A 16,358-nucleotide genomic window follows, 5' to 3' on the forward strand; every position below is an offset into this window, starting at 1 on the left:
TTATCTTTTTAATTGAAGTATATTTCTAGACTTCTGGGGGTGGAGTGGCAAACTTAAGATGGTTCTGTGAAAGTGGAACCAATGACCATGGCAAGGAACCAAGGAACTGATGAGTAGACCAATTCCTCGGAATAATAAAAGGACAGTAGATTGCTTACATGTGTTCCAAATGGTTGCTCCTCATGAAGAGACCACAGGACAGAATCTGAAAGACTCTCAAATGAATAGCAGAAAGCTAAATAAGATTTTTATCATAGAAAGTTATAAACAGTCTGAGGGTCTAGATAAAACTGGAATATTGACACTTTGAGAGATTTTGTAATTAATTATAAAAAGCAAACTGATACTCATGGGAAATAATTTCTGTGTTAGTTTTTATAAGATATGATCAAGATAACCAGTTTCATGTTTTCAAAAACTGTACATTAGAGGAGACTAAAGTTTTTAGGTAGAGAAAGATTTATAAATCTGTAAAACGATGCAAAATGTTATAACAATAAAATATTGAAAGAGACTTTTGAAGAATGGAATCGGCAATTAGTAGCAAAATATTATCAATCATGTCACTAAGGATGTCTGCTTCTATGGGTAGCCTATGTTCAAAAGATGTCATAGAAGAAACAACTGATACAGAATAATTTTTTCTGACAAGATAGTGATCGTAGAGAAAATGAACTGACAACTGAGAGGCCAAAATAATGACTTAGAAAAGAATGTTTCACTAGATCTATAAAAGAAACTGACCAAGGTTTTAAAATTTAAAAGGGAAATACAAATGACAAACCAAGATAGTGACCTGGATACTTCTGGTAACCCCTTATAGAGTTTCTTGCTGACACCAGACTGAAAAGATGTTTTACGAATGTGTTTATAAGTAAGAGGGGGGTTGAAGAGTCATAACATTTGTTTACTGCATACTTGTTATGATGAAGGTTGAAGTCATTTTTTATATATTTATATATAAAATTTTAAATATTTCTTTTCCTTTTATTCTTTTCTTTTTTCTTAAATTTTTTTTTACTCCTTTCTGTTCTCTTTTCTTTCTTTAAGTTAGTTTACATTAGATTTTACTATTATAACAAAAATTCTTCATAGAAATTATATATAATAAATGAAGTATATTTCTGGATCAGTGCAATATCAAAAAGAGTTGGAGGATAAAGCATCTGATTCCATTTAGTAGCTTCTGTTTGCTTTGCTGCAGTCTCCTTTAATGAATGTATCCTGAAGCCAGTATCATAGAGCTGCAAAACTAGGATTTGTGGAGATTACATAGTGTTCTCCTCTCTTTCATTAAAATAGGCTTTGGCACTGGGAAGGTAGATAACATTATTGAGAACAAAAGGCATTATTGCACTGGATTTATCTAGCATGAAAGTTGTGAGCCAAATGTTTTCCATCTGAATATATAGCACATCTTGCAAAATTTCTGGAAATACATATTTGTGTATTACCTATTTTTGTCTATAATATTTTTGAACTTTTTTTTGAGTTAATTTATTCCTTTTGATTTGACACACTGGGTTAGCTAGGTACTAGTAATTCAATCAAAAACTAATATCAATCTATATTATTGAATTCAGATTTTAAAGAAGTTTTAAATCACTGGAGTGAGTGTATCCATTCATTCAACAGATCAAGAGTTTAGAACATAGAACAATAAAGTTGGAAGAGACCTTGGAGGTCTTCTATTCCAACCCTCTGCTCAAGCAGAAGACCCTATATCATTTCAGACAAATGGTTGTCCAGTCTCTTTTTGAAAGCCTTCAGTGATGAAGCACCCACAACTTCTGAAGGCAACTTATTCCATTGGTTAACTAACTCACATTAATGTGGCAAATATCTCAGTTCAAAGAGCAACATTTTCATATTGTCTTACATCATGCAGTCTTCATTAGATATTCTTCATATTTGTGACAGAGGTGGGTTTCTGCAGGTTCTGACCAGTTCTGGAAAACCGGTGGCGGAAATTTTGAGTGGTTCGGAGAACCGGTAGTAAAAATTCTGATTGGCCCCGCCCCCATCTATTCTCTGCCTCCCGAGTCCCAGCTGATCGGGGGGAAATAGGGATTTTGCAGTAACCTTCCCCTGGATTGGTGAGGGAATGGAGATTTTACAGTAACCTTCCCCTGGAGTGGGGTGGGAATGGAGATTTTACAGTATCCTTCCCCTGCCATGCCCACCAAGCCATGCCACACCCACAGAACTGGTAGTAAAAAAATTTGAAACCCACCACTGATTTGTGAGCCATGTGGGGAAACATATAGGATGGCTCTTTTGAGCAAACATAGACATTTTGCATCTTTTCTCCTGTGAGCCAATAAATCAACAAGGATGTCTTCTATTAGCAATAGCCATAGTTTCCCATTTCATTTGAATTCGGAAATTGCAGTTAACATGATTTATTTATTTATATTATTTGTATTCATTTCCTTCATTCATGTCCATGTTCATATTTATAACTGCTATCTTGTACCTGTTTGACAAACTAATAAAATAAAATAAATAAATAAATAAAAGATCTAAGCTTCACGCGCTGGTGTCAGCTTCTATCAACTAAATTACCAATATTAAGTCTTGAGGAGTCTCTTTGAGCTTGGCTGTTTTCTTGAAGAACTCCTAGACTAGCACTGATGAGGTTATCTGGGTAATGAAAACTGCAAGAAAACAACCAAGTTCAGAGAGCACCAAGGAACTTTATTTCAACCCTGAGCTACAAATATTCTCCTTTATTGGTACTAAGTCTATACTGTATCCTCTGTGTATCATAGCATCAGACTGGTAAAAATTGCTCTGTTCTTTTGGCATACTGTATTATTGTTGTTGTTGTTGTTGTTGTTATTGTTATTTTATTTATTTGTTTATTTATTTATTTAATTTTTATACCGCCCTTCTCCCGAAGGACTCAGGGCAGTGAACAGTCAGAATAACATACATATAATGTGAAATAAAAACAATTATGTATGTAACTGCTTATAAAATCAAGGGGTTTGTGTGATGTTGAGAGTCATCATTGTTAAAAGTATCCATCAATTCTTGCAGCTCTTCAAGTTAAAAAAAATCCAGAAACCCATAATCCTGTTTTAAGAAAACTAACCCACAAAGTTTTTAATACTGGCTGGTCCTGATCTTATACATTAAGTGCTATTTCTTTTCTGCCACCATTTCCTCTACGAAATTGACTTTTTCCTGCAAAAATCCATTTTTTGTCCTTTTAAGAGTAATTCATATTGTTTTGTCAACAGAATATGCAGGGAATGCTATGAAGAGTAATTAAATGTTTTCAACTCTTGGATATAATGAGGTGTTAGCAGTGTACACCTGCTCTATTCATTCATATTATTTTATCACCCTGGTGTTTCATTTTATGAAGTAAACAGAAGTACTTCTAAAATTACATCCATTAACAAAAAGTTTTTGGAAAGGAGGTTTCTTTATGTGGGAGAAAAAAGGTTATTCTCTTTCATCCAGTTATGGCACTGACACATTTTTCTGAATGGAAGTAGGTGTTAGCTTTTTAATATTCACCATAAAACTGAGCACATTCTGTTGAAAAGGGTATCACTTCCCAAGCTGCCAATTAAAAATTCCTTTAAAATATGGCAGCTGTAGTTTTGTAGAAGGTAGTTTGGATCTATGCTAGCAATTTTATAGCAGACTGAGGTAAGACTTTTTCAGGACTTTTTGTTGCTCTCTGAATTTGTTATCTTCTAGCTAATTCTGTCTATTGTTTTGTCCTCTCCTGTTTAATGACTGTTGTCTAAATTTGTCTGGTGGGTTTTAATGGTTAGTTTTAGTATTGCTTTGTTGTTAGCCATCATTAGAGTCTGCTTCAACCAGAAAGACCACCGTTCGTTTAAGAAAAGAGCAAGGCTATTAGAAAGGAAATTGCTATCAGCCTGTTGTTAGCTGAGAGCCTGAATAATTTGTGGTAGATGTTAAATAACCTGTATGATGCAACAAGGACTTTTGAACTGAAAATTGATGTTTCCAAGACCAAAGTACTGATATTCGATAGGGGAAAAAAAGTGATCCATGTTACACATAAATGCAGAAAAGCAAGTAGATGAATTTGTATGCTTTAGTTTATACTTATTGAAGCTGGGGAAATAGATGGAGACATTTTAAGAAATGCAAATGTTCATAGAAGGGCAATTAATAAGATGTAATGGAAGGAATTCCTTCTTTGCAAGGAATAAATGTTTGTTGAAAGAGCAATTAAGCATATTTTTCAAGAATAACATCCCCCTATGCCTGAAGAGAAAAGTTTTTAATCAGTGTGTGTTACCTGTTCTAACATACGCCAGAGAAACATGGACACTAACCTCACAATCAATACAAACGCTATGAGTGGTGCAAAGAGCCATGGAAAGATACATGCTTGGCATCATAAAACAAGATTGAAAGACCTGCACATAGATTAGAGACAAATGAAAATATACGATGCCATAATAAAAATAAAAGAATTGAAATGGAAATGGGCTGGTCACATAGCAAGAAGAAGTGATGGCAGGTGGACTAAGGCAGTCATGGAATGGATTCCACTTGATTAAAAGTGTCCACAAAAGAGATGTAAAACAAGATGGAGTAATGACAGCAGCAAGTGTTGTCGGACCCAACTGGCAAAGGAAAGCTCAGGACTGATGAGCGAGCAAGTGAGTAACAGAGCAAGTTTCTGCCCAGTATGTTATGCAATAGTGAGTTGGAGTTGTTAGGATAAACTTGAAACAGGTCAAATGCAGTGGGAATCAGATACTGAGGTTTGTCATAAAGAAGGAGACATAGAGTTTTAAATGGTATAGGGTTTCCTGCCTAAGCAGGGGGTTGGACTAGAAGACCTCCAAGATTTCTTCCATGCTGTTACTCTGTTATATAAGTGCTCAGTTAATGTGGATTGAATACAAATGTGAATTAACAATATGAAAGAAGTACTTTAAAGTGGTTTGACCATATAAAGAGAATGAGACATGAAACAAATACATTGAGGAAGAATTAATGGGTTGAGGGAAAGACTGAGTAAGCTGTGACTGGGCAGGACTGGGTAGAATTGATGAGACCATGAAAAAGGGGGAGGTGAGAAGTTCAAAGAATAAAAAGCAATGTATGAAGTAGTATCTGATAGAAACAAAGAAGGTGTGGATGGAGGAAAAAGTATGGTGAGAAATCTACTATATCAATATATCTAGTGTATAACAATCAAAGTCCAGAAAGAGAAAAATAACCCCTTATAAATTAAAATACTATAGAAGAAATTAAGAGATCCACAAAGGAAAAAATGGTAACGAGAACATACTTGTATGTCCAGTATGACATTAAATTCTTTATTAAATTCATTGTGTCAGTTCTTCAAGGTAGACCAGACTAAGAAACCAAAGTTATAAATTATTACTATATTACATTATATATCATATATCATATTAATTATATTAATTTATTACATTACATTTAAGTCTGAATACATTTTCCCCTTCCCTTTATCATTGTGAGAAGTAGAGAAGATCCAATCTTTCAAAAATTATATTTCTGCCTTAGACTCAAATTTCTTTTATATAACCATTAGCTTAGTTGTGGTTCTTCCTCCCAGTCACAGTTACCAGTTCTCTTCAAAGAGTAGCTGGGAGTTCAGAAGGAGCCCCAGGTTGTGCACAGCCTCAAACAGGGCAGTACTGCCCATCCAAGATGGAAACTTCCTCAACTCCAAGGGCCAAACAGCCACAGCCCCTCAGTCTTGTCAGGAGTGAGTTGAAGTATCTTCTGCTCCATCCAAAAATCTAAAGCCTCCAGACACCAATCAGAACATTGATAACTTCACCTCTCCAGCTCGGAATTGAAATTTAAAGCTTGGTATCACATCAATGAAAACCAGGACATAGAGAGGGGCCCTGGAGTGAATTGCATAGGGGCAACTCATTCCAGGGCCTCAGTCTTGGATTCTTGGTTTTGGGTTTAGATTTGCCATAAAAAAATAATGTCTGCAAAAAATGCCGAGAATTCATTTTCTTGTTTTTTTTAAAAAAATGAACTTTATTATACTATTGCAGGAGAATGTATGTAGGGCAGATTATGACTTAATTAAAATTTAACATTATTTTCCTTTCCCCCTGTTTCCCATGCCTCTTTTTAATCCTGTATTATCTCCTTGCTTGCTTTTCTCAAAAAATAAGTTCCACTGTATTAAGATGAACATCCTGAGATAAGCTTGTTTCTGATCTCAACTTATCCACTAACATCATATAAAATGCATTCTTATAATGTATTTTTTCCCCAAATGCAGTACAGCATCTGGCAGCAAACAAACTTTTTAGTCTGAAAGATGATACATGTGAGTTGAATTTAACAGTATTTTCCCTTTCAAAATGCAAAGCCTTTCCTCAGTGTAATTAATCAATGATATGGGAGTACATTTATTCCAACTCAAAATAATATATTATAAGTAAACTTTCATCCAACATACTTTTTTCATCCTACTGTGGCCATTATAAAATAATATTTCTGTGTTATAAAAAGAAATGGTTATTGCCTCATTCATATTCTCAGTGATCTCTTATTTTTACATAATTTTTACATTTTTTTACATTTTATTTTTACATTTGTTGCTTGTATCCTTACGATTTATATTGATTTTTTTCCAGATTGCTTATTTGTACCATATGACTATCATTACGTGTTGTATCTTATGATTCTTGATGAACGTATCTTTTCTTTTATGTACACTGAGAGTGTATGCACCAAGACAAATTCCATGTGTGTCCAATCACACTTGGCCAATAAAAAATTCTAATTCTAATTCTAATAATGATAAATGCCAAAAACTTTGAAAGTATTATCTCTGATCATTGTTGTTTCTAGTTAACTCTAGAATCTGTCATTTTCTTGATGTTTTTACATGTTTTTAATGAATGGTATAAGTAGTATGAGGGATTTTTTTTTCCTATAGAGGTGGCAGATTTTAAGCAGTAATGGTTTTATTTTATTTTAAATAAAATTCTATTAACTTTTCCAGTACACTATTTTTAGTTCCTTGGGGAATGAATTACATTAGACAAGAAAATTCAATTTAAAATACAATCGAATTATTTTTTGATTCTGTGATTATCATTCCTCTCTTTCATAGAACACATGTATTCTTTGTTGTCCCCAAGTTCTCATATTAGCTTTCTGAAGAGAGATCCAAAGGTGCTTGTCAAAAGGCAACTGGACTTTCTTTGTTTTTTCTTTGAAAGCATTTCACTTCTCATCCCAGAAGCTTCTTCAGTTCTGACTGAATGGTGAGGAATATAAGGATTTATATTCTTTGCAGTGTGAAAGTCGGTCATTAGTTCTCTGGGAGTCATTCAGGCCACTTGGGAGTTTATGTGTACACTCAGTAGACACTCCTTTATATGACTGCAAAGAATATAAATCCTTCCATTCCCCATCATACAGTCAGAATGGAAGAAAATTCTTGGATGAGAAGTGAAATATTTTCAAAGAAAAAAACAAAGAAAATCCTATTGCCTTTTGAAAATTTTTGAGACCTGGATGATTGAGAATCTCCATAGAAATATCTGAAAAGAAGAAATAACATGGATCTATTATTTTAAAGAAAATTCATACTTCATCAGTAATACAGCATACCTATAAGTAGAAAGATATAAAGCAAATTTTAAAATTGATATGTCTGATATAAAAAAAAGTCCTTGAAAATTTTACTCCATTAGTTGTTGCCAACTTTAGAGGGCAGTTCTCATCATTTCAAGGCCATTGAGCCAGCATTGTCAGATATTTCCACGGTCATGTGGCCAGCATGATGTCATGGAGTGCTGTTACATTCCTACTGAAGTGGTACCTATTTATCTACTTGTATTTGCATGCTTTTGAACTGCTAGGTTGGCAGGAGCTGGGGCCAGGATGGGAACTTGCCCGATCTTGTGGTGCTCAGGTCTCAAACCTGGTCTGCCAGTATTCCAACCGACAAGCCCAGTGTCTTGACCACTGAGCCACTGTGCAGCCATATGTTTGATATAATATGAAGTTATTCCTATTTTGTATGTGTGAGTAATAAAATTATGTGATGTGACTTTTTTTTGATAAAGTTGAGCACTATCCTATTATGGGGAAAAAAGCTTCAATAATTTATCAGTGATTTATACCTTAACTGAATTTGGTTGAATTCATTTCAGAAATCTGATTTGTCAGGCTGAGTGAAAAATTATTTTGGGACTCAGTTAAGGTTGTGTAAATCAAGCAATAAATGCTGCTTTTGTTGTAAACTACTATTATGGAATAATCTACTGTATCCTAGTTGTTGGCATGTAGACCCCAGTGAGGTGAAAATCCTGGCTACCTGTAGTGAAAAAACTATATATGTATTCTTTTCATTTTCTTGCTTAATTTCTGCCCTTCTTTGTCGTTTTATTGTTTGATGTATCACTGAACAAAATTATGTTAATGATTCATGCCCTTTTTAAAAAAAATAAACAACATTAAATGCATCTTTGGCTCAGTATTTAAAATAAGATATGCTCCTAAAATAAGTGCAAGCAGCAGATGCCAGATTGATTGGGGATGGAACGTTGACATCATTCTTTCTATAATCAGGACAGTCTTGTGAGAAAAAAAATAGATGGATGCAGGGTTGTTATATTTTAAGTGAATAAGATTCCCGGAATATGAACTTTGTATAAATAAAAGATGTAAAAATACTACCCCAAAGTTACAACTAAATGTGAACAAAACTAGCATCCTCTGAAATCTCTCCTGATGTCACACATTGAGATAGCCAGTATGTCCTGAGAAAGAAGAATTTTCTTTTCTAATCTGGAGTCTGTTTCCTTCCATGTTGTATTATCTGCTGACTGGTTCCAATTTGGAGTATCTCCATTTGCTCTTCTTGTCATTTAGTCTTCTGTTGGGCTAGTGCAGGGGTCAGCAACCTACGGCTCCACAGCCGCATGCGGCTCTTTCATCCCCCTGCTGTGGCTCCCTGTTGGCTGAACCACCACTGGCTGGCCCTGCCTCTCACCCTCCCCTCCCAGTCACTCCTCGCCTGGCCTATATATGAGAGACAGAGAAAGAGACAGACAGACAGAGATACCTGTTTCCGACAGAAAAGAAAGCACTGGGAGCAACAGAACCTGGGTAGGCAGGACTGGGGGTGTGTCATATGACTGGGTGGGAGTGAGTGACATCGAGTTGGCCATGCCCACCCAGGTTTTGTGGCTCTCGGCTCTTTTCTTTTCTGTGGGAAACTGGTCCAAATGGCTCTTTGAGTATTTAGGGTTGCAGACCCCTGGGCTAGTGAAGAGCTTCATCATTACAGCCTCGTTTCATAGTCTTTCTTTTATTCTTCACGCTCTCATCTGCCGTTTTTTAATTGCCTCCAAATTCCCTTCAGCAATTTTTAAAAGCCTCCAAATAAATGTATGATAAAGTATATATATTCTTATGGGAAATATCAAATAAAATTCTCTCCTGGTTTATACGCACCTTCATCGATCATTAGATTTGTAAGCGATGATGGAAGATTTTGTTAGAATGGTTTTCATTTTCTTTTAGGTTTTTTTAAATTCTGCCTTTATTATATTTTTTAATAAATAACTCAAGGTGGCAGACATATCCAATATTCCTTCTTCCTTCTATTATCCCCACAACACAAGCCTCTGATATGGGTTGGGATGAGAGTGAATGACTTACAATCACCCAGCCAGTTTTCATGTGTAAGGCAGGACTAGAACTCATCGTCTCCTGGTACATTTTACTGCAAAGGGGAGTAGTCATGGACATCTGGAGGAGGTTAGACAATGATGGGCAGAGTCAAAGGACAGAATGTACAATGTGACATTACAACTAAATTCTATCCCTTTCATATAGCCATCGCAATATCAAACTTATATACAAATGTTGTTGATCTTGCTCATGTCACCATTTAGATGAAATTTTTGCTTGCTACAGGTGCACTAGGTAGGGTGAAAACTTTACAAAGCTTATTATTTGTATTAGCTCTAAGGTGGCTTCTCTTTTTCTCTCTGTTTTAATGCTTCCTTTTCATTTAAATGCAAAACCTTTCTCCCAGTGCCCTTTGTTTCTTGTTGTTTGTTCTATATCCGATGTTCATTTGATTTGTGTCATTGGCTACAATAAAGGGAATACATGGGGGTGGCAAAGAACATATTCCATGGGTGTGTACCTTTACAAGCACAATATATTTCTGTTTTATAGAAAGAGACTTTTCTTTTGTAAGTTACATATACCATTTTCTGCTGTGGTGTATAGTAAAGTACATGATCCTTAAAGAGTGAAAAATTGGTGAGGAATCCTGATGAGAGAATTTTAGAACCTTCAATCTTAACATGTTTGCTTACCTTATTAATACAATCTGGTTAAAACTGCTATTCATACAAATAAAATATTAAAAATGTAGGAGGAAACACAAAGAATGCATATAAAAACTTTAATATGTGGAAATCTGGGAGTTGAAGTCAACAAATCTTAAAATTGATGATGTTGAGAAACACTGGCATAGAGAATGTGCCCATACCAGATCGGAAGCAGCCCTTTTCTCATATTAGATCCAAATGCTTGTGGATCCCTGCCCCTCACACAGAATGCACTTCAAATATTTATATTCATAGAATGATAGATTCAAAAGAGACCTTAGACGTTTTCTAGTTCTATCCCTACCCAAAGTAACAATTCTCATCCCATTCCAAATGTACAGGTGTGTAAGCACAGAAAACCGATGATGGAGCACTCACAACTCCAGGAGGTAGACTGTTCCACTTCTTATTAGTCAGGAAATTTCTTCTCCTTTCAACTTGGGATCTTCCTCTGATTCTTGTTTTATTTTCAGCTTCTATGGAAAATAGATCCACACCTTTTCCTTGTGAGAGTCCTTCAAGCTACTGGAAAACTACTATCAAGTCTCTGCTTAAAAGCAGTGGTGAAATCCAAATTTTTTTACTACCGGTTCTGTGGGCGTGGCTTGGTGGGCGTGGTGTGGTTTGGTCGGCGTGACAGGAGAAGGATACTGCAAAATCCCCATTCCCTTCCCACTCCTGAGGGAAGGATATTGCAAAATCTCCATTCCCACCCCACTCTGGGGCCAGCCAGAGGTGGCATTTGCCGGTTCTCCAAACTACTCAAAATTTCCACTACTGGTTCTCCGAATTACTCAAAATTTCCATTACCAGTTCTCCAGAACCTGTCAGAACCTGCTGGATTTCACCCCTGCTTAAAAGGGATATTTCTGAAATACTTTGTCCATTCTGGTCTTTTTTCCTTCTGTACATAAAACTTACCATTTAAAAAAATGAGGACGGCAACCTGTTAAAAACAAGCTACCAGTATAAGAAGTGCCTGCATAAAGGGTATCATTTTACTTTTTGGGACTAGGAATCAATTTGAATATCAAGACGTGTTTGTTATGCTTTAATTTATATTATCTCCATAGAGTCCTCTCAAAATTCAAGATATCATTACCATTAATTAAAACCATGGCTGATCTCGTTTAGTCTTTCACATACTCCATCCATAAGCTTTATTAAATGCTTCTATTATTTCAGTAACTCTGATGATTTACTCATGGATATTAAGCATAGAAAAATGGTGTCTAGAAGTTTATGCCAGCTATGTGGGACTCAGAATTGCTTCCCTGGTTATGTGGTGAATGGGAGGTTTGGGAATTGCCAGAATGACATTTAGCGATCACCTAGAAGACCTGCAATCCTCGTAGCTTTGGTTGCAACCCCATTCTTAGTGCGCTGTGGTGGAGATAGTGGAGACTATGTGATCCCCCCCTCTTTATTCTGGACCAACGTGGAATTTTAGATGTAGTGGCTGATGACTATTTCTTAACACCTGAAATACTTCTTGCCAAACAAGAAAATAAAGATGGTGTATTGAGTGGCAAAAGAGAGAGGTAAAAGGAACAGAGGCAATATCAGATCAGAGTTTGCTCACTTTGACCAGATTACTACAGCTGCTGTGGCTTGTTGCTCTCCATATTCTGGCCTTGGTTGGCACTGTTGTGTTGGATTTGGACCTGGTGGTGTTAATCTGCCAACCATATGGATTTTTAATTCACTGAAATTGGATGACACCAGGGTGAATGAGGAATGGTGGTTATATTTGGTGGAACTTGCTAAAACCTCCAATGCTCAATCTCTTGAAGCAAGTCTGGGAGATTGTTGGGTGTGGCTGTGAGGGGCAAGGGTAGTTGGAAGCTGGTGCAAGTATGAATTGCATGAGTGGGGTGCATGAGTTCCTTGGCTTGGAAGAGAAAGCTGTGGATATAATGGAACTGGATTAAAAAGTGAGGACAGGCAGTACCATCAAAGTCATGACAGGTAGAGAAGGTATGACAGAATTTGAGGGTAAACCATAGTCAGGGATACTAGGGAGGCTGTTTGAAAACTATTCATCGCAGTTGTGACCTGTGCTTGGTTTGGAAATACCTGAATGTGGCTAAAATGGGAAACAAACAAAACATGGTTGCTGAGTTGATTCAGTAAAGATTTGTGAAATTAGATTAGATGAATGTACTTCTCAGCTAGACTGGTCTTAAGTGCATCAGGTAATCACACTTAGGCACACCCCCAAATGTTTTCATCCTAGGGGACCAGGTGTTCAATAGCTCCTTTTCAAGCTGCCTCACCCACGGTCCATTATATGCCAAATGTTTGAGGAGTCTGAGGGGTTAGAGGCAATGCATTAGTGCATTTAAAGTGAAAGGTATAAATAATGCATGCTGTGTAGCTATTTCCAACCACATAATAGCTTCAGTCTTTGCTACAATGTGATGCTTGTGCCAAGTGAAAGTGTCAGAGAGTAGCTGCAAGCTAAATGATATCCCCTTGAGGATGTTGGGGTGGGAGGGGTAGAGGGGCGGATGGCTCATAGAAGCTACAACTGAACTTATTTTTCTGCTCAACACATTTTAATTTTGAGATTTTAAAGCATGCCACAGTTTCAGCGTAGAATCTGCCGTTTATTGTCTATATTAAAACTATTTTAATCTACAATGTAAATTATTTAATGATATTTCACCATTGAACTTCCGTGCATGTATGCTTTTGAGGGTGCATGAGCACACAAAACAATTTTAATGAATGCAACGTATCATAATAAATGTGCCATTTTAAGACCGTGGTCTCTGGATTATGGACTTGGAAACTCTCTATAAATCTAAAAGCTGTCAGGCTGGGCTCTGAAAATTGTATAAGGCTGTTGTTAACAAGCTCGGCTCCCAGGTCTGATATTAACCACCAGAGCTTCTATAGGAAATAAGAGAGCTGCATTTGTTCATTCACCCTCAGGAGTTCTAGGATTCAGTGTATGTAGGAGAAAAATAACAGTCCCTGTTCATATGATTATACCTAAGGGGTTGTGGGTTTTTCTCTACCACAAACCCTGTGGAAATAAGTTATTGACTATTTGTTCCAAATGTTTTTGGGTTGTTTTTTTGCAATCCACTCCTGTCTTTATTTCTATGTGCCATTTTATCTAATTGGTCCACTAGGATCTAAAAATATCTTATATGAGCATTTCCCCCCTTTTCAACTTTTTCTGTTGTATGCCTTTGATGACTCTTTAAACCCTTTTCCTTCCAGCTGTTTTTTTTTCTACTCAAGACTTTCATCTAGGCAGGATTTTGGGGGGCATTGTTCTTTTGTTTTTGTTTAGCCTGATGTCATGTGGCATTTTAGGAACTCTCAGTACAAGAAAGCTATAAATAATTACAGTGTCATATGACACTAAATTCCATTAATGCATTTCCATAGAAAAAAGTTTCATTCCAGCATTCATATTCCATGAAAATTGTCCCTTAATAAAACTGTCTATTGGTTGCTAAGCCAGTTTCTTTTTGAAGAAGACTTATCTTTTAAAAATCTAAACTGGTTACCTCTTTTTATCTAAGTTACTTCCATTATGTATAGTTTCTGATGAAAAGTTCCAGGATTAATCCATTACTTATGAAACAGAAACATGTTTTTCTTTGAGTATGTGATTTGGATGAAGTGGTGACACAACAGTAGTACTAGTAGGTAATGTTTTAATTAATGAAGTCTCTAAGCTAAAAATATTTTGTCTCATCCTCTCAGAAGTACCAATTAGCTTCTCTTTACAAAGGCAAAGAACTTTCTCTCAAAATATTACTTTGTGACAAGTAGTCAAGTACCCACATTAATGGATGGAACAATATTGCTTTGGGCAAGGAATATTTTTTAAAGTCACAGAACTAGGTCCGCATGATGAAAATAGGAATTTTGTCATGCATTTTGAAATGGGTAAGAACAAAATGAGTGACGAATTCTAGTTAATTGCAATGTATTATGAAAACCCTGGATGGGAGACTAAGAAGTGAATGTGCATTTATTTATTTATTTATTTTAATTTAAAGACCTCTGGTTGTTTCAGCTCTATGACATTCTGTACCAAAGGAATATATTACATAACAAATATAGCAGCAGTCTAGGGCCCTTCAATTTTTTACCAATTTATTGTAAAATAAGGCCTCATGGGTCATCAAAATATGTAAGCAGTAAGGATTAACACTAAATGATTGTCTAGAGTAGTAAACATTTGTGTGTTCAGTTATTTTCTGAGGCAAACTAAGATCCTCATAATTTGTTCTTGGGAATCATGATAAATATATTTTCTATAACTATTTGAGCTATGAATTTTCATTTGTTCATCTAATGCTAGCATTGATGTAAATTCATGTACTCCAGTGGCCACAGCAATGGGTTTTTTTTAAATATATAGTCATATGTATCAGCTCAAAATGCAGGAATGGATATCCTATTTTGTCATGTTTTTCCCCCCCTCTACAGATTGTATTCCGGAAGATCAGTGATGTAAAACGAGAAGAAGAAGAGAGAATGAAAAGGAAGAATGAAGCCCCTTTGGTCTTGCCACCTGACCATCCAGTCCGTCGACTTTTCCAAAGATTTCGGCAGCAGAAGGAAGCCCGACTAGCTGCAGAAAGAGGAGGCAGAGAAGACTTTGATGTTGAAAAGGGCAACATTTTAGGAGACCACTCTTCCCACACAGTTGTCAAAGCCAGCATTGTCACTGTAAGGGAAAGCCCTGCAACCCCAGTTGCCTATCAGTCTGCTTCAACATCAGGTGTATCTGATCAGGCCAAACTTCAAGCTCCAGTTTCAGACTATGTTGGTGGGAAAGCAGCAGGAGATTATCCAAAGCGTAAAGGCTGGGCAAAATTCAAAGATGCTTGTGCCAAGGGAGAGGACTGGAACAAAGTTTCCAAAGCTGAATCCATGGAAACGTTGCCAGAAAGAACAAAAGCAACAGGTGAAGCTACTTTGAAAAAGACAGACTCTTGTGACAGTGGCATCACAAAAAGTGACCTGCGCTTGGACAATGTGGGGGAAACACGAAGTCCTCAGGATCGAAGTCCCATCCTTGCGGAAGTCAAACACTCTTTCTACCCTATCCCTGAACAGACTCTCCAGGCAACTATGCTGGAAGTGAAACATGAATTGAAGGAGGACATCAAAGCTTTAAATACAAAAATGACCAATATAGAAAAACAGCTTGCTGAGATACTAAGGATATTAGCCTCTCGAAGAAGCTCTCAGACACCACAGGAGCTGTATGAAATATCAAGACCCCAATCTCCAGAATCAGAAAAAGATATGTTTGGAGCAAGCTGAGTGGTTCTTTAAACAGGAGTGATTTGAATATCCCTAAAAACACTATCCAACACCCACTTAATGTGTTTAAGGAAATGGACATTTAATCTTTTTTTTTTGATGATCATGATTTGAGGGGCCAGCTTGTTAACCATGTCCCCTCTCTCTTAATGGTACAGTGACAAGAACTGCAACCTCATGTCAAGATGGCAGCTGACTCTGAAGTCTTTTTTGACAGCAAGGGTACAGTTTATAATGTTTTTCCTACTTCATTCATGCATCCTTTTCCACTCAAAGTTATTTTTGACAAAAACAAAACCATAGAACTGAAGTTCAAGCATTAGCTTCATATACAATATTTACCAAGTTTGTAGAATCTCTTCAAATGGAATGTGTGAGACCCAATTCTCCTTGATCTTAAGATAATATCTGTAGAAGGGCTCCACAAAAACAAAAACAAAAACAAAGACTCAATTTGTGAAAACTTTGATCCTTATTGAGTGGGAAGATTCATGTGGCCCTCTCATGTGAGATATTATTGTGTATGTGTGGTGGAAGAGATCTCCTCCACTCCTCTTTAAAAATACTTAAGTTTTAGGCAATTGGACCAGGGAAGTTCAACTGTGTCCTTTCCAAGCTTCAGGTTGCAAAAATGTCTTTACATTTTTAAAATTTGTTGGTGGGTAGCTGAATAAGTTCTTGCCTGGTGAAATGAACTTATTT

The 16,358-nt window shown here is 36.4% G+C and overlaps 1 protein-coding gene across 1 annotated transcript in view; it reads left to right on the forward strand.

The window, feature by feature from the left end:
* The window catches only part of KCNH1 (potassium voltage-gated channel subfamily H member 1), a 211,889-nt gene extending 195,787 nt beyond the window's left edge, over positions 1-16,102 (forward strand). The window contains exon 11 of the mRNA XM_034427741.3: positions 14,814-16,102. Coding sequence (XP_034283632.1) covers positions 14,814-15,656 — 843 coding nt within the window. The 3' untranslated portion in view covers positions 15,657-16,102. The remainder of the gene's footprint in view (positions 1-14,813) is intronic.
* Positions 16,103-16,358: the final 256 nt, after the last annotated feature.

This window comes from Pantherophis guttatus, chromosome 1, assembly GCF_059756535.1.
Source record: "Pantherophis guttatus breed Tessera chromosome 1, ASM5975653v1, whole genome shotgun sequence".
Lineage (NCBI taxonomy): Eukaryota > Metazoa > Chordata > Lepidosauria > Squamata > Colubridae > Pantherophis > Pantherophis guttatus.